The sequence below is a fragment of the Staurois parvus genome, unplaced genomic scaffold (assembly GCF_062004578.1).
Source record: "Staurois parvus isolate SC_StPar_1 unplaced genomic scaffold, SC_StPar_1.0 ptg000719l, whole genome shotgun sequence".
In the NCBI taxonomy this organism is placed as follows: Eukaryota; Metazoa; Chordata; class Amphibia; order Anura; family Ranidae; genus Staurois; species Staurois parvus.
The window spans coordinates 11,424,237-11,450,381 of NW_028318515.1; the positions used below are offsets into that span (position 1 = coordinate 11,424,237).

The window sequence follows — 26,145 nt, forward strand, 5'->3', positions numbered from 1 at the left end:
TAATAAAAAACAACAAACAAATGTTTAGTGCTGGACACGAACATGCTGGATAACAAACAGGCAAGTACAGCACACAAGATGTTAAAGAGTCCAGATATACAACGTAAATAAAGCATAAAGGTGGAAATCTAGACAAAGCTGGTTTCCCTTGTTGGATAGTGAGGGGAAAGGCTAGATGTCTTAGAACATTCAGATATAAGACTGTGTAAATTAAAGTTAACACTTTCATACATACTTGCAAGAAAAAATAATATATATTGTTCTGTCTAGGTATAAGAAATATTTATGAAAATATTTACTGTATTTAGTATCTGTTAATAAGTATGAATCGCCTAAACTTTTTCTTTTTTTAGCATAGAGTAGGGAAGAGTTAAAACCCGTCAGGCGAACTCTAAACCCCTCCATTTCCACTCACTTTATTTCTCAGTGACAAAAGTAACAAATACAAATAAAGGAATGGAGACACACACAGCAATAAAAATGTGATTGTGTCTAATCCTTCCTTACTCTAACCAAAAAAAAAAATGCGTTGTTTGCCAGGGTTATGAGGAAGGTAAAGAGACTATAGGTCTCAGTGTTTACTAAACAAAGACAGTTTTTACAACTTGCCACAAAGCGTGTAAGAAGTGCTGCAAGCTTGTGAAATTTCTACTACTTTGAAACAATACACCAATTAAATGTTTGCACAAATACTTGCAGGTAATGAATTGTGCTTGTTTATGCCGTAAAAGGAAATACCAGAGAAATGTTAACACAAAAGTCTGTTTAAAAAATGTCTTTGGAGGACACTTCAGTTTAATTTTAATGCATCCTTGAGGATCTATTGGCATCCTAAGAAGTGGCCACAGGCTTCAGATGACAGTTGTACGTGAAGACACAAGGCTCCCAATTAGAACCATGTGGGAAAATAAGCCTTTTGTGTTTACTGTAAAATTAATTTCTTGGAGTTCATTAAGGGACACAGAATTCATAAACAACTGTGGTACACTTCCACCTACATTTGTATTTGGTCAGAAGGGGTATTTACCAACTCATTTTATTCTACCTTATGTGACAGTAGGCAGGTGAAATCACCTGGTTGCGTCCTGGATGGACAATACATTTGTCCAAGGTTCAGACTTTATGGGGATTTGTTCCACTAGAGGGAAGTGCTGAGTCCTTCTGCATGGAGGTAATGAGCCCAGCTGAAGGTAGTGGGCTCATTAAGGCTGCTATAAAACTTCCCAGCTTGCTTAGGGAGTTGCTCCAACCTGGAACCAGATCTATGCCTGAACTGTCTGGGGAGCAAACATCTTATCTGTGTGCAGGAAGACAAAAGCCTGTGTGGCTAGCCTCCAACTACTAGCAACTAGGTATAGCACCAGGCTGTACCTAGTGGGTAGCTAGGGAAAGCTGTTGGTACAGTAAGTAGCCAAGTTGGCCAGGATTTAATTTGAGGTTTCTTTTTTGTTTGGCATTTTTTGTATATAGTGTAAATAAACTGCACCTTTTTTGTTTTTTCACCTCCACTGTTGTTGTGCTGCGCCTGTCTTTTTGTGTTGTGCACCCATCCAGGGGGTCACACACACCCACTGCCGAGCTAACCCCGTTACTCTTAGGAAGCAAAGAGGCTCTGGATCTCAACATCACATAAGATCAAAAGGGGTTCTTTACAGGACAAGGGTTGGGTTTGCATTTTGATGGTACTTTGGGCCAACTGTTGGCCCAAGCCCGATTGTAAAAAGGTGAGAATTTGTCCCAAAGAGTAATTCCTGGGGGTGAAAAGTTTCATCCTCACACCATGCAAAGTATCGCTCCATGCCCGATAGTTGACCTTGTGAGAAGTAGCTTATGACTGCATGGAAAATGCAGAATCAGAGAGGCCCCTGTCTATTAGAAACCGAGCTTCAACAGCCATGCCATTAAAATCGGCAACCATATAGCAGAGTTGTAATTGGCATCTGCCAGCAGTAATATGACCTTGGAGCACCACACCTGCCTAGGCCAGTTTGGAGCAGAGTATCATTGGCATGCCCTCACATCTTGACCCTGTGGAGTAGACATGGAAGTTTAAAACTCAGAAAGGCATATATCAGGCTGTATGGATCTCAAGGAGGCCAGTTGGTCAATGACCAGAATACCCCCACCTGTGACACAGGTTCTGAAACACTTCAGATGTAAGGACCATTCTACTGAATCCAGAGCTTGCCAGCTGAGGTAGCCTGGCTGTCAGTTTTCTACACCAGGGATGTAAACAGCTGACAAAGCTGTAAAATTAAGTTCTGGCCAAGATAGAAACCTCTTTACATATTCTGCTGCAGCAAGAGCTCTGGTTCCTCCCTGATGGTTGATGTATGTCACACTACTGTGCCTTTGTCCGTCTGCATCTGGATGAAATGACCCTCAAGATGGGAAGTCCAGCAATCCAGGGACAATCAAATTGCCCAGAGATCTAGAAAGCTGATCGGAAGACAGGATTCCACTCTGCAGTGACAAAGTGTCTAGCAGTCCTACCCAGCCCTCCAGGCTGGCCTTTTTTGTTAGGATCTTGCAGGACATTGAGAGGAATGATTTTCCCTACTCAAAACTTGCATTCTTAGACCACCAAGCCAATTATAATCTGGTCCTCCGTGTGAGGCAAGTCAGTTTGTCCCAAGACTGAATCAACTTATCCTACGATGACAGAATGTTGAGTTGAAGAGCTCTGGAATGGAACTGAACAAAAAGAACTGCTTTGAAAGAGGCTACCAAATGCAGAATTCTCATGCAAAGTTGCAGTGAATCAACACAGACTTTTCAGTCCATATCTGGAAGCGGAGAGTCTGAAGTTGTATTCTTGGGGAAGAAAGACCCTGGCTTACGCCACATCCAGGACAAGACCAAAATACTCCAAGCGATGAATCAATTCCAACGCAGGCTTCTGAAGTTTCAGGATCCGACCAAACCTTTTAAGGTCTGGACTGTACACATTGTTGGTCAGAAGCTATGTTGAGCTATCCCATAATGGGAATGCTCTAAGAGCGGGGGGGGGGGGGGGGCTCTAGCTTACACACAGCACTTGAATCCTTTTTTTTTTTTCTACAGTGTGTGGGCCCTAATATAGCAGTACCAAAGAATTTCCTTTCTTCTTTACCTCAGTACATTATCTGTTAGACCTTTGCCCCTCCAATACACAAATACATCTAGCTAACTACACCTTCTTATTAACACATATTGCTTTCCTGTGCAATCCTACTCTGCCTACAAAATATTACAGTTTTAAATGTTCACTAAGTACATTCAACTATTACATGTTGCTATACTTTAAATAGACTCTAAAGGGATGTCCTGCAAAATATACAAGCAATAAACACCAGATGGTGACCAGCCATGTATGCATGATAGATCACTGTACAAACACACATGTTTGCTTTGGGTGAAAATGCATATTTTGGCTTATGGAGAATGGAGAAGGGAGCAACTAAGCTCCAGCTTAGAGTAGAAAAATAGAAAACATCAGTGATTGGGCTGGAAAGTCCACTGTCCAATTGCTTTATCTTATGAGAGTGCTCAAAAGCCAGGAGATGTCTGGCATGGCCTATGGCATCTGATCTTAAGTAGCTGGATCAAGGCCACTATCACTTCTGTCTGTTGCCAACTTAAGGCATACATCTATACATCAATGTAATCATAATTTAACTATTTGCACAATTTCATATACTTAAAGTGAAACTAAACCACCTAATAGTGGGGCCCCTTGGAGTTTTTGCTATGATGTCCAATAATGCCTAGCATATTTGTACATCATGCCATGCTTCTTTTGTAAATGCCTTTCCCCCCTCATCACTACCATTTTCATCTTCGTCCAGTCTTCTTCAGGGCCTCACACAGCCTTAGGCCACCTCAATTGGCTGCGCCAGGATGACATAACTGCCACGCATGCAAATATACAGTGAGCTGAGCGTGCATGGCTACGTGTACACTTAGAAAAAAGAAACAGGGAGAAGCATTTACGACAGAACAGAGAGACACAGAGTAAGTTTATGTGGAGCCAAAACAGATTTTTTTTTCTACTTTTGAAAAGATTGCTGAGAGGTTGTTACTGCTATTTGTGTACACACTTAGGAGATTTACTCTCGCCTTGTCCTAAATGGGACTGCATACAAAATGGAAAATAAGCTTTGGCTCAAAGGATAAGTTCACCTCTTCTAACATGTTTCACCTGTATTCAGGTATAAAATGCTTCAGCTGAGAATGGGTGCAATGCTTTCAGGGCTCCTAGTAAAAAAAAAAAAATAAAAGGACATTTTTCTACCTGCAAAAAGATGTGAATGTATTTATTTATTTTTACAAAAGGTGAATTTATCGCTCACGTTCTAATAAAATTAGACAGACATGTTTGGATGTGTACTAGTATGTGTCTTGGATTATCCTACAGACAAGTGATCAATCTATTGATCCCTTAGCACTTCTGACAGAGCATTTTAAATGTACTTTGGGGTTGAATTACAAGCAAAATTACTTTTTCTTTCCTTGCACATGATTGGGTTTTTATTTGCATAGTGAATCTTCACCACTTTCACTAAGCGAAGTGAAAATCCCCTTACAAAGTGAACTTGCTTTTAGTAAATCAACCGGTGTCTTTCTTCCTGTGCATAACACGTATCAGCATCATGCACAATATGTTGAATACAATACAGCCCTTCGTGTCCATCTCATTTCTTTCATTACTGTCCATTTTTTAACATACCACCCAAGCATTTCTGCTGGATCATTTTAAAGTCAAATTGGGCTATGGACTATTCTCACAAGTGACAAACGTGTGCGAACATCAATTGTAAATTTATCTTCTCAGTTCTCATGATCCTCTATAAGTCTTATTAAAGCAGAGCTTCACCCAAAAGTGGAAGCTCCCCTTGTTTGCCTCCTCCTCCCCTCCACTGCCATATTTGGTACCCTTGTTTTTTGGGGGAGGGAGTGGGTACCTGGGGTTTTGACAGGTACCCGCTCCCACTCCCAGCTCAGTTTGCGGCAGCGAAGTGAGCTGGAAGTTTGGCCCCCTCTTTCCTCCCACAGTCTCCTGGGACACAGGTCCCAGAAGGCTGCCGGACCAATCAGAATGCGCAGCATGTCATGCGCATGTGCAGTGGCCACCCAGCTGTGAAGCTGCAAGCTGTCACAGCCTGGTGCCCACAGTTGAGATGCCGGCATCGTGGAGAGAAGGAGAAAAGGGACGGCGCGGGTGAGCACATCGCTGTACCTCAGAACAGGTAAGTGTGTGTGTTTATTAAAAGTCAGCAGCTACAAAAACGGCTGGAACTCCGCTTTAAGTCTCCCCAGAACAATCTTTCCACTCTGTGTGTGTTAGAAGAACACTTTTTAAAGACTGCGAGAAAGTGGTAAAGGTCACAGTCACACAATAAAATACAAAACAAATGGAAAACCAAAAATGTTGTCAAATTATGTGCGTAAGCCTTACCTGAGTCTTCCTTATTCTTAAATTCACAGAGGATCTATTGGCATTATCATCATGGTCAACAGTTTGCTCAATTGCTATAAGAAAAGGAAGCGGTATAGGAAATATGAAAATGGCATAATTTTAAAACTTTCCAGAGACCTGCCGTTACCTGTTGGAAATTCATATTTACACTGTAAACCTTTCCCCCCTTTAAAAAGTAAATCAAGTGACGCCTACGTACTTGTTTCCAGGTCAGTGTCTCACTTGGTAAACACAATCAGAAAGCTAGCCCCCAAACCTGTACCTAAACCACTTCAAGTCTGGACACTTCCACCCCCTTCCTGCCCAGGCCAATTTTCAGCTTTCAGTGCTATCACACTTTGAATGACAATTGCGTGGTCATGCAAGGCTGTACCCAAATGAATTTTTCAGCATTTTTAGAGACAGATAAAGCTTTATTTTGGTGGTATTTATTTAACACTGGGATTTTTATTTTTTTTGCTATATAAATGAAAAGTCCAAAAATTTTGAAAAAAGTGTTTTTCTTATAAAATTTTGCAAATAAATAATATTTCATCATAAATCTTGGCCAAAATGTATTCAGTTATCTTTTTAGCAAAAAATAATCCAAATTAGTTTAGAACCAAAAATTATAATTTTATTTAAAAAATGTTTTTACATTTTTATTTTAATTTTTTATATGATATTTATTTTTACATATTGTCACCCTTGCAGTACAGTGTCACCATGGTGACACTGTACCACTTGTGGGGGGTGATGAAGATTTTTTTTTTTTTACACCGATTGCTTTTTCATACATAAAGGCTGAAAAAGCAATCATTTCTCCTTCTCTCTGGCTGCATTCTTGCAGCCATTGAGAAATACTGTGTGAGCTGTGATTGGTCACAGCTTGTCACATGGTACAAGGCTGTTGTGAATAGCCTTGTACCATGTGACCTCTGTGATCATTCACAGATTTCACACGTGGTAAGCAATGATGTCAGAAGTGACATCTTGCTTACTACTCTGCATGTGATCACTGTGCAGGGAGCGCGCACAAGCAGGGGGCGGGGAGGTTGTTTATAAACAGCCAGCCGCCCCTGCACTGCCACAGTCCGGCCGTTTATATACAATGGCCGAACGGGAGGTGGTTAAAAAACAAGCTGGCAAAGAAAGCCTTCAGATTTCTCTTCTTACAGGTTTACTTTAACAAGTTCTAAGATGGGGGGGAGGGAGGCAATCTATTGGCCATGCACATTTTACACAAATCATATTCAGCTATAATTAAAACAGCATAGAGTTTTTATGAGGTTTAACATTTTTAAGACTAGTTAGGCTTTAGCTGAAATTTAATTTTAAAAATCACGAGTGCCCAAATTACAACTGTGCTTGACTTACTTGAGCCAATAAAAATAAAAAAGACATACCAATTGCACACACCAGTCCTCTAATTTGAAGAAAATGTAAAATATACTTCAGCTAATCAAATGTCACATGTTTTTAGTAAAAAGTAAATTAAAATATCAAAAGAACCTGAAAAACAAACAAAAAACACAAAGAATTTTCACACTAGAGGGGATCTATGCCTACAAATGTCAGTGATCCCTTAAGATTAAGCTAATCAAACCAATGTATTAAAATTCAGTGTTCAGAAATGTCATTCTCCTGAGAAAGGAGCTTCAGCATTTGTTTGCTCAGAACACAACAGGTTACATCTATAAACTGCTGCTAGTAAACTCTCCTGGCAGGAAGACCAGTTCATTTGTCAAATACAGTGCCTTGAAAAAGTATTCATACCCCTTGAAATTTTCCACATTTTTCATGTTACAACCAAAAACATATTTTCGTGCGGATCCAGATGTGAACCTAGGGTAAATACAGCTGTTCTGTGAAGCCCTCAGAGGTTTGTTAGAGAACATTAGTGAACAAACAGCATCATGAAGGCTAAAGAACACACCAGACAATCAGGGATTAAGTTATGGAGAAGTTTAAAGCATGGGTAGGTTTTAAAAAAAATATCCCAAGTTTTGAACATCTCACGGAGCACGGTTAAATCCATCATTCAAAAATGGAAAGAGTATGGCACAACTGCAAACCTACCAAGACATGGCCGTTCACCTAAAAAGACAGGCCGGGTAAGGAGAGCATTAATAGGAGAAGCAGCCAAGAGGCTCATGGTAACTCTGGAGGAGCTGCAGAGATCCATAGCTTAGGTGGGAGAATCTCTCCACAGGACAACTATTAGTCGTGCACTCCACAAATCTGGCCTTTATGGAAGAGTGGCAAGAAGAAAGCTATTGTTGAAAGAAAGCCATAAGAAGTCCTGTTTGCAATTTGCAAGAAACCATATGGGGGACATATGATGGTGGCAGCATCATGTTGTGGGGATGTCCTTCTGCAGGGACAGGGAAGCTGGTCAGAGTTGATGGGAAGATGGATGGAGCTAAATACAGGGCAATCTTAGAAGAAAAGCTGTTAGAGTCTGCAAAAGACTTGAGACTGGGGCAGAGGTCTACCTTCCAGCAGGACAACGACCCTAAACATACAGCCAGAGCTACAATTGAATGTTTTAGATCAAAGCATATTCATGTGTTAGAATGGCCCAGTCAAAGTCCAGACCTAAATCCAATTGAGAATCTGTGGCAACACTTGAAAATTGCTGTTCACAGAAGCTCTCCGTCCCATCTGACAGAGCTTGAGCTATTTTGCAAAGAAGAATGGGCAAAAATGTCTCTCTGTAGATGTGCAAAGCTGGAAGAGACCTCCCCAAAAAAGACTTGCAGCTGTAATTGCAGTGAAAGGTGGTTCTACAAAGTATAATTTTCCTTGCACTACACAATTATGTGCCACTTTGTGTTGGTCTATCACATAAAATCCGTTAAAATTTACGTTTTTGGTTGTAACATGACAAAATTTGGAAGATTTCAAGGGGTATGAATACTTTTTAAAGGCACTGTATAAGGGAGGAACAACATTCTGCATCTTCCACAGAACAGTAGGTCACCACAGTCCATATTTGTGGCATGGATAGTTGCTTTATGTGTGCATGATTCCACAAAACTAAAACAGTAGTTTTGGTCGCAAAACAAAATATATTTCACACTGAGTTATTTATTTCAGGTACTTAAATAGCGCCATCAATTTACGCAGCGCTTTACATATATATTGTACATTCACATCAGTCCCTAACCCGCAAGGGGTGTACAATCTAAGGTCCCTAACTTACATTCATACACACACATACTAGGGCCAATTTAGACAGGATCCAATTAACCTACCAGCATGTCTTTGGAGTGTGGGAGGAAACCGGAGTACTCGGAGGAAACCCACGCAGGCACAGGGAGAACATGCAAACTCCAGGCAGGTGGTGCCGTGGTTGGGATTCAAACCAGCGACCCTAGTACTGCCAGGCAGAAGTGCTAACCATTTAGCCACTGTGCCGCCCATAGCCACATAGCTCAGTGCTCCGCATTTTCGGACAAGCTTCATTCATCTCCATGATGTCTGGAGGTCTCATTCATACAACTAAATGGTTAAATTGCTGCTGCAACCACTCACAACTGGTTACAGTGTATAGCATGGATACATCAGAATGCCAACAAGCATATTTCAAAGCACAAAGCTGTTTTTTATTGTATGATTGCATAGAAAGAAAATGATTCAGGACCAGGAAACCCTTCTAAGGCATGTGATGAAGGATCCCTGCACAGTCCTCGTTCACATGTGTACATTTTTGGGGCAGTTAAATACATGACATCTGTGCGATTACATGCAAAAAGCGTTAGAACTGTGTGAAGAAAAAAAGAAATAGGAACATTGCTCTTTACTATAGAATGACAGACTTCATTATGCTTTTTTTTTTCGTTTCAGTTTTAATGGCATTTAAATGAACCAAGAATGCTATAGCGCAAAGGGGGCCAATTACACCATTCTGTAAACAACAGAATACCTTACACTTTAATTTTGTCCGAACTTTGTTGGCGATATTCTTGATTTCTTTGTTAAGGCTTTCAAGTTCATCCTTGGTTTCTGCAATTAAAAGAAGTATATTATAAGTCCAAACAGTGGAAGCAATTCAAAAGATTCTGAGGACAAGATAAAGAGTTAAACATAAACTTGATTTTAGCAGTAGTAAATCAATTACTAGTACTCATGACCTTATGCCTTAACATTGTTATGTTGCCTGGAGTGGAACATACAAACTTACAAAGGAAATCAGGAAGTAGTACATATTTATTAATGTCACCTTTAGAACAAGTTACAAAAAAAGAACACTTTAGCCCAATCACCTATATAAAAAATCATAACATAGCAGAAGACGGCTTGCACTATATAGTATAATATATTATATCTCACTGTTTTCCCTTTAACGATATTTACCAATTTGATGGTTCTAAACGTAGTTGAAAAAAAAAAAAAAAATTCAGCTCCTGAAGCTCAAAAACAGAAAGAATTCCTGTTTCAGCAATTTGAAGTGGACAAAGGCACAGCCAGAGCGGTTGTTCCACATGACAAGTCAATGCATTACCTATGCACATTAAACATTAGGAGCTGAAAGGAGGCAGTACAACACTAAGCTAAACATGAACTGATGAAACAGAATTGTCTTGATTAAAACCTTACTTTTCTCACTATAAAGTAGCTTTTTCACTGAAACTTTATTGGTTGTGTGACACGGATAACTGATGTTGGAACTGTACATTTTTACCAAGATGAATACTTCCATTTAGTATTTAGCATTCTATTTTAGACCCACATGGTTAGGATTTTTTTCTTGAAGGGTAGGAAGTAGCATTAGTCCTTGCTGACATTTTTTATTATCATACAGAATTTATTTTGTGTGAACAGTTTGCGCAGAACTTTACAACATGAAGGCAGACAGTACAGTTTGGATACAATTTAATAGAGGAGGAATCAGAGGGTCCAGTTCATTAGCGCTTACAATCTAAGAGGAAGGATCAAGTGATCCAAAAAACTAAAAGCTGTGGGGAATGAGCTGATGGGAAAAGTAAAACGTACAGTTTTAGGTGGGGGCAGAATAGGCTTCTCTGAAGAGAAGGGTTTTCAAGGACTGTCTAAAAGCAAACAAAGCAGGTGATAGACAGATTAGGGTAGGGAGTTCCATAGGATGGGAGAGGCTCAGGAAAAGTCCTGGAGGAGAGCATGAGAAGAGGTGATGAAGGTGACGAAGGAGCTAGAGAGCAGAAGGTCTTGGCTGGAACACAGGACGATTAGGTTGACATTTTGAGACTAGGTTAGTGATGTAGCTAGCGGCCAAGTTGTGGATGGCTTTGGAAGTTGTTAGTATTTTAAATTTAATTTGTTGGGTGAGGGGAAGCCAGTGGAGGGATTGACAGAGAGGAGTAGCAGACACTTAATGGTTGGTAAGGTGGATAAGCCTAGCAGCAGCATTCATGATGGACTGAAGGGGGGATTTGCAGTAGTTGAGGCAAGAGATGACCAGAGAATGAACTAGGAGCTTTGTTGTGTCATTGGTTAGGAAGGGGCCTATTTTGGAGATGTTACGTGGGTTGAGGCGGGAAGCTTTGGACAGCAATTGGATGTGGGGCCAAAAGGATAGTTCAGAGCCCAAGATTACACCTAGAAACCTGGCATGGGGAACAGGTTGATAGTTATGCCATTGATCTTGTCAGAGAAATCAGGAGAAGAGGCACGTGGGGGAGGAAATATTATGAGCTTGATTTTGGATAGAGTTTGAAGAAGTGGTGCGATATCCAGTAGTAGAATTGTAAGTAATATTAAATGTGCAGTTGGATAAGAACCAGAGAAGAATACAGTCACACAGACCAAAAGCATAGTCCTCCGATTCAAAGGAAGCAGAAAGGTCCAAGAGTAGAAGTACAGAGTCCACAGATATCGGTCCATGAGTTAGTATTAATATTTCCATTTGATATTTCCATTTGATATTTTCTTATGATCCCTATGTGGATTTGTTTTTTGATTAAGTTATTTTATTATAACCCATGTTCAATAATTGTTGTTATTGCTCATTTGTGCTTCAGGTTCATGGCCTTGTATGAAGCTATCATTATGTCTTTTATGTAATAATATTAGGTTTAGGATGTCTAGTGCCTGTATTGGGAATAGTTATTAGTGCATCCTAGCACTGTAAACGAATGGTTGCTGGGGATCCTGTATTGTTAGATTGAGTTCTCCTAGTATTAGTGTTTGGTGTTTAGCACTACTTTAAAATGGCCACCATCATATCATCATTTTCTGAGACCAAGGCAAAATGCTGCCATAGGGTTTGGCAGCCATAGGTTTAATACTAATTTAAATAGCCGCCGTTATATCACCATGTCCTGAGACCATGGGAAAATGGCCACCATAGGGTTTCATTATGAGGACTTGGGCAAAAAGGCCACTGATTGAGTGGTTCTTTGTATACTATATAAGGATTCCCCCTCTGCCATATCTCTTATGAAGTCACATGGGCCTTAGGCAGACGTGAACCAGAAGTGACGCATGGGGAAGCGCAGCCTGGCTTTGGTGATTCCAAACCATTTTTTATGGCGTTATTTACCTTTATATACATGTGAGTGTATTACCTTTTAATAAAGCCTACTTGTTAGTACTTACTGCACCATCAGTGTCCTTTGTTTCCTCAGTATAAGGGTAGGAATCTCTGACCTCACACCACCTTTAAAGGGACCGGTCTTTTCTTTGGTTTGGTGATTTATTGAAAGAAAAGAGGGTGTCCAGCAACTCTGATATGGCGGATGACCAAGAGAGTGAAAGATCCTTTGCGTACTTGTTATTATAAAGCGCAATCTGACTGCTCTAAGGTGAGAGTTCTGTGAGCACTGAGGTGACACAACCTGCATGTTTTACAGCACTTCAATTGATGGTGTTGGTTATATGAGCATGTGAAGAAGCATATAAAGTTGTGAAGAATTTTAATGTTGAATTTTGTTGTTTTCTTATTTACATGGACTTGCTTCTATGGACTATTACTATGATTTGTGTATGTTATATTTTCACTCAATTGTATTGATGATTTAGATCTGTATACTGCACAATAGCAGCGGAGCATTGAGTTTATTTTTATGGTTTTGTTGTGAGAACACAATTTCTAATGCTGGCAGCAGCTCTTCACTATTATTATTCTAATATTTTATTATTCAAATCACACTGAGGTAGCACAGGAGTTTTCTTTTGTTCTGTTTAGAATGTACTCTTCTGTACTAGGATGTACTATTCTGTACGAATAGTGTCCATTGGATTTAGCCATTAGCAGATTGTGCATTTTAGGAGAGCAGTGTCTGTGAAGTGTTCAGGGCAAAATCCAGACTGAAGCAGATCAAGGTTATCCTCAGTGAGGTGGTCGCTCAGTCGGCTGTAGACTAGATGTTCAAGGAGTTTGGATAAAAAGGGGAGCAAGAAGAAAAGGCAGTAGGTTGTTAAGACTGGTGAGATCCAGTGAGGGGTTTTCTTTTTTTTGTATCAGAAAGAACGTTTATTGTATAATGCACAGAATAACAAATGCATCTCAGTCGGTACTGTACATTTGAATCATCTCAAGTAGGATATATATAAAAGGTCAAAGAAAGATACATCAGGTCTTACATGTTCATCCCCTACAACACAGAATGCAGAGAGACTAAAGATAACAAGTATACCATAAAGTTTACTTAGCAAACAAACCATAAGAAAAGATTCTTAGTGAGCATACCAAAGTTAACACTTTCAGCGTCCATCTAGACCCTCCCAACAAGACACTGCCCAAAATAGTAGAAAATTGTGCTTCACCAATTGGCAATGGCAAGAGGAAAATTGAAATCAAAATAGGAGGGGGAAGGTGAGAAGAAGGAGGAAGGTGGGGGGGGGGGGGGTCAGTGAGAAATATTTAAGTATGGGGGTGACTAGTGCATGTTTTGGTGAGTTGGGGAAGATGCCAGAAGAGAAGGAGAGATTGAAGATATGAGATAGAGCCAGAGGAATTGTGAGGGAGAAGGGACCGGGGGCAGGTAGTTAGGTGGGCAATATAAAAAACGTTAGCAACCTTGTCTATAGTGGCAGAGTTGAATGAGAAAAGTAATGGTTGTACCTGTAGACATTGAGTGTTAGGTGGGGAAGGTATCGGTACAGCAGAGATCTCCTCACAAATTGTATCAATCTTATTTTTTAAGTGATTGCCAATTTCCTGGGCAGTGAGTGAGTTAGTGGGTGGAGGCAGTGGAGGGCGAAGTAGACAGTTAATGTTACTAAAGCCTCAACAGTAAAATCAGTCTGTGTATGCAGTAAAACATGTGTCATAAAATAGTGCTGCGCATATATCTCTATAACCTTATATATGAATTAAAGCATTCAAACCATGTGATTGATTATGCAACAATGGTGAATACACTGAATATACCTTAAAAGTCCATACTGTGTGCTTGATCCGTGCCTTTATAATTTGTTCACAAAACAGGTGCTCTTTATTGCTTATATCCACATATATTCCTATAGGTGCTCCTCCACCAGAGACATACATATATACTCTCACCTATTTTTATGACCCAAATTGCATAGGTCAAATACCGCCTTTCCCTTTTAACCCGGGTAGGTATACTGCATAGATGACTCCACTTTCCACCTCACTCTGCTGCAAACGGTACCGTCTCCTCTTTATCCCACAAATCCTCCACAAATGTAAACAGAAACGTTTGCATAGTGTAGTATATAAATATAGTGTGCTTTTTTAAAAAACAAAAGTGCACTCACCTTTAAAAGTGTCCTGCTGGGACACCACAGTAAAAAACCTTGTTATAATGTATTTTCAATGTGTTGAGGAATTTCCAAGATGGGGGCTCGTAAACTTCTGGTTTAGCCGCATTACGTCATTGGCCCACTCTACACATTACATCACATCACATGATGGTACGTCACTGGACTTTGAATGGTTATACCAGTATGATGGCTGCAGCTGCAGACATCATCCTGGTATTATTTTTTTTCAGTCGGTGGTCGGCTTTCATGTATAAACAATCCTAGAAGCTCATTTAAAAGCGTTGCTATGGACATTCAAAATGTGTGTAGTTTGTCACCGTTGCATGAGTGTGCGTAATTTTAAAAGCATGTCATATTTGTTATCTATTTGCTCGGCATAACATCATCTTTTATGTTACATAACAATTGGGCACTATATTGTCTTTATGTGTTATAATTTTATTTTTAAGTGTATTTTTTCCAAAATATTTGTGTTTGAAAAACCACGGCGCAAATACTTTGTGACATAAAAAATTGCAACACCAACCATTATGGAGGCCCTGAAATGCAAGGTTAGTACAAACACCCCCCAAATGACACCTTTTAGGAAAGTAGATACTCCAAGGTATTTGCTAAGAGGCATGGTGAGTATTTTGCAGATCTCATTTGTTGCCACGTTTTTGGAACATGAACATTTATTTTTTTTCTCTTCTTTTTGAAAACCTTGTGAGAAAAAAAAAAAATGGTACCTGCAAAAATATTCACCATGCCTCTTATCAAATTCCTTGGAGTGTCCACTTTACAAAAAAGGGTCATTGGGGGGGGGTTGTACTATGCTGGCATTTCAAGGCCTCAAACTGTGATAGGTAGTGAGGAAGTGAAATGTGGAAATTATGCCCGTTGAAAGCCTGAAGATGATCATTGTTTTTCGAGTACATGTCTCACACGATGATATCCCCAAGCAGCAGAATGTATTTTGGGGTGTAATTCCACATATACCAATGGCATGTGTGAGCAATATATCATTTAAGTAACAACTTTGTGTAAAAAAAAAAAAAAAAAAAAAAAAAAAAACACCTTCTGTGAGCTCAACATGCCTCTCAACTTCCTTGGTGTCTCTACTTCCCAAAAATTGGTCATTTGGGAGATTTTTGTACTGCCCTGGCATTTTAGTACCTCAAGAAATGTGATAGGCAGTAAGAAAGTAAAATCTGCATAAATTCCAGTATATATAACATAGTTTGTAAACGCTATAACTTTCACACAAGCCAATTAATATACACTTATTGGGATCTTTTTTGCTAAGAAAAGACATGTAGCAAAATTTGAGTTTATTGAATATTTTTTATAACAAAAAAAGTAGAATATATGTTTTGTTAAACATTCTTTTTTTGTTTATATTACAAAAAAAGCTCCACTTGTTTAAAAAAAAAAGAAAAAAGGATATACATTTTGTTTGGGTACAGTGTTGCATGACCGCGCAATTACCAGTAGAAATAGCCTAGCGCCAAATAGCAAAAAATGCCCTGGTCAGGAAGGGAGTAAAATCATTTGGAGCTCAAGCGGCTAAAGGGAAAAAGGAAATAATTGGTGAGGGCTTAATCCTAATTTAAGAAATTTCACAGTATGCAAGTATAAAAAACACAAATTAAATCCCTGTGTAGGTTAACAAACTAATTCACTCTAAAGCCAAGAACAAAAATGGAAATATATACTGCAGCTTACCAGTCCTTACTCTGAAAAAAGGAAAATAAATGCAGTCACTAAATCTAAGTAAGTTTTCTGCAAGTATTGAAAATACTTGTTGATCTTGCCACAAATTCTGTGTCTTTGTATACTCCCTATGCAATGAACTGAAATCTTTATATTATAAGCCCACCAGATTCTTTTGTGAACTACTTAACACCTACCACTATGTTGTCAAGAGATGGGCGTTTTTCTTTCTCCAAATCAAGAGTGGAACATAGGGTAATGCAGGCCATAGGCGGGTCATTTATCGGCCAAATTTTGGTCCACACGAAAAATCGGCCGATATTCACGCCGTTAGTGTGGCCAGCCCGTTGGCCATTTTTCGTGGATCTTCACATTTATTTTTATCGGTCATGCTGAAAAATCCTTGAAAAACGGCCGTTTTTCGTGGACATTGGTGGCAGCATCGGCAACGGGCTGACCAATTTTCCGTTTATCGGACGAAAATTGGGCCGATAAACAGCCCGTCTGTGGCCTGCCTAACTCTAAGACAGAAATGTGTAACACTCTGGTTTAATAAGGTGAAAAAGTCTGAAAAAAGAAAACTAATGAAGGCAACATAAACAAGGATAACAAGCTGCAATACATTTCATTTTAGTTTTTGCAGCAAATGCACTTAAATTGTGCTAACCTACACAAATGTACATGAAAAATGAAAGCTTTAGTGCATTTTTTACATGCTTTGAACAGACATGGGGCCAAAAAAAAAAAAAAAAAAAAAAAAAAAAGATGTAAAATAAAATAGAAAAAAATAAACTGTATTTTTACCTGATATAGTAATGTAAGGAACTGTTTAAAAACAATGTAGATACCATCAAGGCTAATGCTCACACTATTAAAGTGCATCTCTAATGCATCTTATTTTTGAAAGAGCAGAGGAATACACTAGATCCTATAGAAGCTAAATATATTTGTTGTGATGGAAACACATTTAGTGGAGAAACTTTTCCAGTATAAGCTTTGCAGTAAAAAAACACAGATGTAAAATAAGCCTCAAAGAAACCGTGACATAAATAGATAACAAAAGGAAATGAAAAGGAGACCTGCTTCATCATGTCACCTGAACATAGCATGAATGATCCTACAGCACAGCTGCCACACCTTAGATATTCTTAGCAGGGCTGCAGACAAAGACGTCACATCTATACCCTAGTGTGAAAGTACAACCTAATTACTAATACTAAACTATTTATACTTACATATCAGAGTAATGACATAAAAGCATATCACTGATATTTTTTTTTTTGGAACCACAGATTCTTTACACTTGAAATACAAATTGCCATACTCAAAAACAAAACAAGGAATACAAAACGTCTTCTCATTTTGGTACTCATGGTAGCTGGCTTTAACACTGAACTCAATATGAAAAAAAACAAACATTCTTGTAGTTGGGCTTCTCCTGGATTTCAAGGGTTAAATGCCTAGGGCAGTGGTGGGCAACCTTTTTTTTCAACTGAGCCAAATCTAGCCAAAACCACGATTGAAATTTATTTTGAGAGCCACATTTTTAAAACTGAAAATACATCCCCCATATAGTAATTCATCCCCCCTATAGTAATTCATCCCCCCCTATAGTAATTCATCCCCCCCTATAGTAATTCATCCCCCCTATAGTAATTCATCCCCCCATATAGTAATTCATCCCCCCATATAGTAATTCATCCCCCCATATAGTAATTCATCCCCCCTATAGTAATTCATCCCCCCTATAGTAATTCATCCCCCCTATAGTAATTCATCCCCCATATAGTAATTCATCCCCCATATAGTAATTCATCCCCCATAGTAATTCATCCCCCATAGTAATTCATCCCCCATAGTAATTCATCCCCCCTATAGTAATTCATTCCCCATATCAATTCACTTACCTTTGCTCCGCGCGTTCTTCTCGCCGTGTTCCCGCGCCGTTCTGGTCTTCAGGGCGGACTGTGAGAGGAGAGGAGTTCGTCACGCTGCCCCACCTACATCCTGGCTGCCCCGCCTACATCCTGACAGCTGCAGAGTCCTGACTTTTGGGGCGGCCGCCCGAGAGGAGGGAGGGGAGCGGGCGCCCGGCACACAGAAGAGCCGCATTTAAGTTTGTAAAGAGCCGCATGTGGCTCGGGAGCCGCGGATTGCCGACCACTGGCTTAGGGCATCATTAAAAAGCACTTTTACTTATCCTAATCCCTTACTCCCCTGGTAGCCAGCACTTTCCTCTCATCTCCAACTCTCTGGGTTGTAGCTGGGCCCTCAGTGACCTCATTTACAATGCAGGACTAATGGTCCTGTATCACAGTGGCGATAGCTGGCCAAAGCACCGAAAAGACATGGCAATCTATAAACAGCAGCGAAACAATTTCTGAAGGTAAAGTTAAATTTTACAATTGCTGTGTAACATAAGGCCACCCATGAGTCTGCAGGTTGAGAGAAAAAAAAAATTACCCCCATCTACACACTTTATGTGGATGGAGGAATCCTCCCTGCTGAGCTATTGTATTCTGATAGTGTTGTCAGGACACACTGATCAGTGCTGCTGGCTATAGTTGGTGGTGCTGATCAAACAGGGAAAATCTGACAGGGTGACTGTAGAGAAGTCAATCTGTACATCGACTTATGAATAACCTCTCTGCCCATACAAGTTCTTTCAGATACAAAGACAACTTTCCTTCTTTTTGATTGGCAGGATTTATTTTTTTGCAAATGAACTGGCTGAGGACAGCCAATACAAAATGTAATAATAATCCCCTGCACTGGAAAAGTGTGGAATCACGAAGATAAAATGTCTAAGGGCTCGTACACACCAGCAGACGAATAGAAACAAGATTTTTTTTTTTCGCCTTATCATGCACTGGGACTATGCTGGGCAATACTGGGCAGCACAGTCCCAACACACCTGGTTTTACAGAGGCCTCGAAGAACTTCAGAACTATTCAGGGCTGGGGGGAAAAAGGCCTCTTAAATCCCATTAGATGTTTTGGTGAAGGGTCTATGCCTGTCTTGCAAATATGGAATAAGGTGCCCCCCCCCAACCCCCCTGTGGAAATGGTAGTTGTGGCATGATATAGAGAGAACACATCACTGAGAGGAAGATGTAGAGAAAAAAAATGTAGAAAAAAAAAAAAAAAAAAAAAAGGGAGGGCACATACTGCCAGAATACTTGCAAACTGCTAAATAAATGCTGAATTAAAAGAATGATTGTCTAGTGGTGGATTAAAGAATTGTGATGGCATATTTTCACTGAAGTGTATAGTCTATAAAATTACACATTTACATATCAGATTTATTTATATTGAACATGGTAACTTACTGTCTTCTGGGTTTGGCGCAGATAAAATTGTGCTGTGCTTCTTTTTCACCTCGTCTACATTTTCAGATATTTTAGCAATGCTGTTTCTTATTTCTTCTACCTAAGGGTGAAAAATTGTAAATCTCAAAAGGAAATGCAATATATTCTCTTCTTTGTACAAGATAACATTGAGGATAAACGATTAAGGATGGAGAGGCGGCAGTACAATAAAACCGACAAGGCAATTATTTACTAGACCAATTAACATCACGCTAAAGAACTCCACACATACTCTACTTTCGTAGAAGTGCAAACAGCTTCATAGATGAGAACCATTAGCAACATTAATAATAAATAGCTCCCAAGAGTGAAAGAGGAAATGCATGTTCAGTAATATATCACATGCTGCTGTCATCCAGCAAGATATTGCCACCACCCACTGTACACTACACTGGTAGCCCTCTTCCATGGCAATGCTGGAGTTTACCCAACTTAACTGGGTCTCCTCTAGGGTACATGAAGTTCCATCCACAATCCAAAACACGTACAGGTAGGATAACTGTGTGTCATTTTATATACAATTTATTTTTTAGTTTTCAACACCTAGCTAATTATTCTTCAGAGTCCCCAAATGGTTTGTTGTACAATGAGCAGAAGGACAGACAGGTAAAAGACTAAAAATGACCTGGGCAAGAGTAAGATTTCTAGCCTTACCCCTGGTTAACATCTCTGCAGGTGGTGCCGCTGCAGGATCCACACAAATACCTGCAGCTGCACCACCCACACAGAGGAATGCTGGACCTGCAGGTGGGTGCCATTAATTCTAATTTAACGCTGCCTGCACTGGAAATCACAACTGTACTGGTAACCTCGGTTCCTGTGCGGACTGCGATTTCCCAAGTAGTGCAGGGACTTTTTCCCTGTGTCCCCCAGGGCATGGAAGTCCATTCAAATGAATGGGCTCGTTTCCATACAAATCACGGCCCGCACGACCACACAGATGTGAACCAGGAGTTAATCTGCTTTTTACAGTAATGGGGGATGAGGAAATTTAGTACTTGCTATGTAAGCTCAGGATCATATTTTCATAAGGTGCGTTTCATATTCCTGATATGTGCCTGCTGTACCATGCATCTGAAAAAGATTCTGTTGTCTTCGTATTGCTTCCTTTGTGTGAAATTCTTAGTGTTCCTGCCAGTCCCTTTGCTTTCCTATTGAAAACTGACCACACTAGGCATGAGCGCACAGAGTGTTCAGTTTTCTAGCGGTACTGGAATTCAGCCTGCTCTGCACCAATAAAAAGACTTGTCCTGACATCCCCCCCCCCCCCACAGCCATTCACTGGGAAGATGTTCTCTCTCTCTCTCTCTCTCTCATTTGAAGTCTTTCTCTCTCTGATTTGAAGTCTACACACCCCTGTTAAAATGTCAGGTTTCTGTGATGTAAAAAAAAATTAGACAAAGATATATAATTTCAGAACTTTTTCCACCTTCAGTGTGACCTATAAACTGTAAACATGAAAAACTAAAATAATGTGGTTGCATAAGTGTGCACACTCTTTTATAACTGGGGATGTAGCTGTGTACAGAATTAAAGTGGAATTCCACTCACCCTGTCAAAAAATAAAGGTCAGCAACCACTGTAGCTGCTGACTTTTAAAAAATAGCCACTTACCTGTCCCTCGGTCCCGTGGTGTGTCCCCCCGCAGTCCGTTTCACCAGCCGTCCTGTATTCCAGGAGGCCGGCATCTTCAGTGCATGTGCAAGAAGTGCTGCACCTTGTGAATGGTCCTGTAGTCTTCTGGGACCTATCACGTGTCCCAAAAAGACTACAGGGAGGGAGGGAGGACACCAAAAGTGGGAGCGGGTAACCAATCAAATTCAGGTACCCCCCCCAAAGGTGCCAATCCTTAATGGGGTGCGGGGGAGCAGTCCTTAAAATGGAACTTCCCCTTTTGGGTGGAGCTCCGCTTTAAGCAATCACATTCCAAATCATGTTAAATAGGAGTCAGTACACACCTGCCATCATTTAAAGTGCCTCTGATTAATCCCAAATAAAAGTTCAGCTGTTCTAGCAGGCCTTTCTTGACATTTTCTTAGTCGCATTCTACAGCAAAAGCCATGGTCCGCAGAGAGCTTCCAAAGCATCAGAAGGATCTCACTGTTAATAGGTACCAATCAAAAGAAGGGTACAGAAACATTTCCAAGGTATTAGATATACCATGGAACACAGTGAAGACAGTCATCATCAAGTGGAGAAAATATGGTGCAACAGTGACATTACCAAGAACTGGACGTCCCTCCAAAATTGATGAAAAGGCGAGAAGAAAACTGGTCTGGGAGGATGCTAAGGGGTCTACAGCAACATTTAAGAAGTTGCAGGAGTATCTGGTAAGTACTGGCTGTGTGGTACATGTGACAACAATGTCCTGTATTGTTCATATGTCTGGGCTATGGGGTAGAGTGTCAAGATGGAAGCCTTTTCTTAGGAACAAAAACATACAAGCCCGGCTAAATTTTGCAAAAACACATCTGAACTGTTATGGTCTGGTGAAACCTAGGTTGAACTTTTTGGCCATGTGTTTGCTGCAAAAACACCAATGCACATCACCAAAAGAACACCATACCAACCGTGAAGCATGGTGGTGGCAGCATCATCCTTTGGGGCTGTTTTTCTTTAGCTGGAAATAGGGCCTTAGTCAAGGTAGAGGGAATTATAAACAGTTCCAAATACCAGTCAATATTGGCAAAACACCTTCAGGCTTCTGCTAGAAAGCTGAACATGAAGAAGAACTTCATCTTTCAGCAGCACAATGACCCAAAGCTTACATTCAAATCAACAAAGAAATGGCTTCACCAGAAGAAGAATAATGTTTTGGAATGGCCCAGCCAGAGACCAGAGCTGAACCCAAGCTTAAATCTGTGGGGCGATCTGAAGAGGGCTTTGCACAGTAGATGCCCTCGCAATCTGACAGATTTGGGGTGTTTTTGCAAGGAAGAGTGAGCAGATATTGCCAAGTCAAGATGGGCCATGCTGATAAGACTCATACCCAAAAAGGTATGTGCTGTAATAAAATCAAAAAGGTGCTTCAACAAATTATTAGTTTAAGGGTGTACATATTTATGCAATCATATTTTAGTTTTTCATTTTTACTTCCCTCCACCTAAAAGATTTCAGTTTGTTTTTCAATTGAGTTGCATGGTTTATAGGTCACAATAAAAGATGGAAAAAGTTCTGAAATGATTTAGCGGTGTCATTTTTTTACATCACAGAAACCTGACATTCAACAGGGGTGTGTAGACTTTTTATATCCACTCTATCGGGTAATAATCTATACACAAAAGGTTTTGCCTTTCATTTCTATGTTAAACTGATCGGGTTGTTTTACAAGAGGGTTCACATATACTTGATTAAAGATGAGCTGTAAACACAGCTGCCTAGATATGATTTTAGACTGTATTTGTTTTCAAGGATCTTAAAGTAGTTCTAAAGCCTGGGTGTTTTTTACCCTCATGCATTCCCTGCATTAAAAACATCCCACTATTTCCTTCCCCTCTCTACAAGAAAATATGAAGAAGCAGGATGGACATTTTTTCTAGAACAGACATATTCAACAGTAAATGTGGTTTTAATTTGAGAAAGTACATTCACTCCAAAATTGAATGTTAAAAGCAAAGCAAATTTTGATGTACTTTAAAATGATATTTGTCAAGTGTACTGAATGCTCATTTGAAAATCTACTAGCATATAGCCAGCTGCCTTCAGGTGACTGGACATTGGCAAAAAAGAAAGCTGCAGGGACACCCTATATATCACCCCCCAATCCAAGTAAGCCCTAATTTTGTAACAAACGCTGACGGAATCAGAACAGAGCAGAAGGGAGGGACCTGTATCCTGTAGTGCTCTCCAAGAAACTGATTTTACTGGCAAGTCAAAAATTCCAGTTTTTAGCCGTACAGGACACAGGATCTTTAGTCTAACTATTGGATGTCTAAAAGCAGTCCAAGAAATAGGTGGGCAACACATCAAACACTAATAGGCCCAGATGACACACAGGTCATCAAGAGCTCGACAAACAGCCGCCTGTACCACCTTACACCAAAACTGGTATCAGGGGAGCTTTATTCTTTAGACCAGGGTTTCTCCAGAGGTTGCTAGAGGTTCCTTGAGCAATGAGCAACGTCTGCCTCTCCGATAAGTTCCAATTGACACTATTGAATTTATAGCCATCTCTAAGGGGGAATTCTTTCCAATGACCACAAGTGTAAGGAGCATTCTTCACACTGACCATCACATTAATGTGTCATAAACTGTAGAGATTACAAATGTTAGCAGGGGTTGCATGAGACAGGAAAGTTATTACAAGGGTCCCTCTATGTTGAAAACGTTAAGTAAGGCTGCTTTAGCCTAAAGGCTCAAATGAGGTCTCATCTAATCCACCTAGTAATGGTGTGATGAGTAGCTGAGAGGCCCTGTTGGAACCTTTGGGAATAACAATGACTGAATCAAATTACCAAAAAGAGGCTTTAGCCAAGAGGCATGTTATCACAGTGCAAACCACATCAAGACAGTCTAGAGAAATTTCCTAGGGATGCTTCAGAACAGAGCATAAGTTAGGAAACAAAATGTTCTGGTTGAAGTGCAAAGAGGAAACCACTTTAGGGAAGAAAACAAGCTTTAGGACTCAGGACAACCTTGTCTTTTTGTAACACCAGGAAAAGGCTTCTTTTAGATTGTAAGCTCTAACGAGCAGGGCCCTCTGATTCCTCATGTATTGAATTGTATTGTAAATGTACTGTCTGCCTTCATGTTGTAAAGCGCTGCGCATACTATTGGTGCTATATAAATCCCGTCTTATAATAATAATAAAAATAATAAACAGGATAAGCCTGTTAACTCAAAGTACTTCCCAAGATGAAATTTCCGGGTCTCGCACCACTCAAAACAGACTTTCAGGGTATAATGGTAGACTATGCAAGAAGTTTACTTCCTAGTCTTCCAGAGGGTAGGAATGACCAAATCCGATAGCCCTGTCCCTCAGAACCTGGGTTTCAACAGCCATGCTGTTCAAAACAGTGACTGAATCGTGGACTGGCACAGAAGGTTTGGATGATCTGGAGTGGCTCATGGAAAGTTCTGCCAGGAGTCCTCCTGGGCCAGTGTGGTACAAAGAAAAATCACAGGAATGTCCTCTATTTTGATCCTGGAAACCTTGAAAGGCAGAAAGATATAAATCAGGTGGAACTGAGACCAGAGTCAACAAAGCATCCACTGTGAAGGGCCAAGGATCTCTGGGCCTGGTAACAAAGCTGTTCAGTTTGTTGTTGAACTTAGATGCTAGACCAACTTTGAAATTTGTAACCCAATCCCTCAATCTCGAATCTTAGGTCACACTACTGTTGTAAAAACTTTTCTCACAACCATCATGCAACCTGATTGTATCAACATCTCCCCCCCCCCCTTCCCTGAAAGCGCTGTTTGTATGTTCAGTCAGCTGATGGCAGTTTTACCCTTATCTTTTGTTCTGAAAATGTAAACTATTATACTGTATTTTCCTGTCCCATGTTAATAAGGATACCACCTCAAAAGAGGTGACAATCTTTCCCAGAAACCTCATGCAGATATGTATCAAGGGGTATCGCAGAGATCATAAATTGTGCAAAGACGTGATCATTACCTAAGACACTAGCAAAAAACTAAGGCTGTGCTGAGTTGGGAAAACTATGCCTGGGCAGTGGACTCCTGTCTTTTTTTGTCATTGTCCAGTCGCCTGAAGGTGTAAGCATAACCATATTGTAATGGATATAAAGATGCCCTGTATCCTGTGATGTAAGAAATAAATTTCGTTTTTTCTTAATTAATCAAAAATGACAATGACATACAAAAGCCACCATCTGACTTTATCTTTGCAAAATCCACATTACAAAATACTCTCATAAGCCATCAAGCACAGACTACTCTTTTTTTTTCTCTGGAACTCCTGCTCCAGACTAAATAGTCTAGTTATATTAGACCCATCCATAGTCTTCAAATTGAGAAATACACACACAAGATTTTGCATTTATGGGTTGGGGCGCAAGTGCATACCACCCTACCCATGCCACCCTTGGCGGCTACAGCAGTTCATCACAGGGTCCTGGCAGGAGATTCCCCGCCGGCATCCAACGATCGCCGAGGAACAGTGAAAGGGGAAAGGTCTGTGTATAAACAACACAACAAAGCAGCATGTTTCCTTAGTAAAGCACATATAGTAAAACAGCACCCTTTGATTGCCCCATATGTTAACCCCATTCCTGCCCAGTGCCATTAGTACAGTGTCAGTGCTTTTTTAATTAGCACTGATCACTGTATTAGTGTCACTGGGGATGTAAGTGGCAGTTAATTCCCCCTCAGTATAAGAATGGCCACAGTCCAGCTATAAGTTGATCACCGCCATTACTATTATTAAAAATAAATAAAAAATTCCAGTATTTATATCGCAATTTGTAGACACTATAACTTTCACATAAACCAATTTACATGTATTGAGATTTTTTTTTAGCAAAGACATGTAGCAGAATACATTTTGGCCTAAATTTAGGACAAAATTAGATTTTTTTTTATTGGATAAGTTTTATAGCAAAAAGTAAAAAATAATGTTTGTTTGTTTTTTTTAAAAAAGTGTCGGTCTTTTTTAGTTTATAGAGCAAAAAATAAAAACACAGAGGCAATCAAATACCACCAAACGAAAGCTCTATTTGTGGGAAAAAAAAGGACGTAAATTTAATTTGGGTGCAACGTTGCATGACCACACAATTGTCAGTTAAAATATCTTTTTGCGCCATATCGCAAAAAATGGCCTGTTCAGGAAGGGGGGTAAATCCTCTGGAGGGCAAGTGGTTAAAGTCTTCTGTCTAACTGAAATGCTCAATGCAAGTCCTTGGAAAAGGCAGAATGAGAAACATTGCATACACTAATGTGCATGTCTTTTTGTATAATAGCTGAGCTTTCTCAGTTA

The 26,145-nt window shown here is 40.0% G+C and overlaps 1 protein-coding gene across 1 annotated transcript in view; it reads right to left on the reverse strand.

Annotated features, from left to right (window-relative positions):
• The window catches only part of STX2 (syntaxin 2), an 84,570-nt gene that overhangs the window by 31,022 nt on the left and 27,403 nt on the right, over positions 1 to 26,145 (reverse strand). The window contains exons 3-5 of the mRNA XM_089653747.1: positions 19,170 to 19,269; positions 9,371 to 9,445; positions 5,438 to 5,511 (exon numbers count right to left, since the gene is read on the reverse strand). Of these exons, the coding sequence (XP_089509873.1) occupies positions 5,438 to 5,511; positions 9,371 to 9,445; positions 19,170 to 19,269 (249 nt within the window). The remainder of the gene's footprint in view (positions 1 to 5,437; positions 5,512 to 9,370; positions 9,446 to 19,169; positions 19,270 to 26,145) is intronic.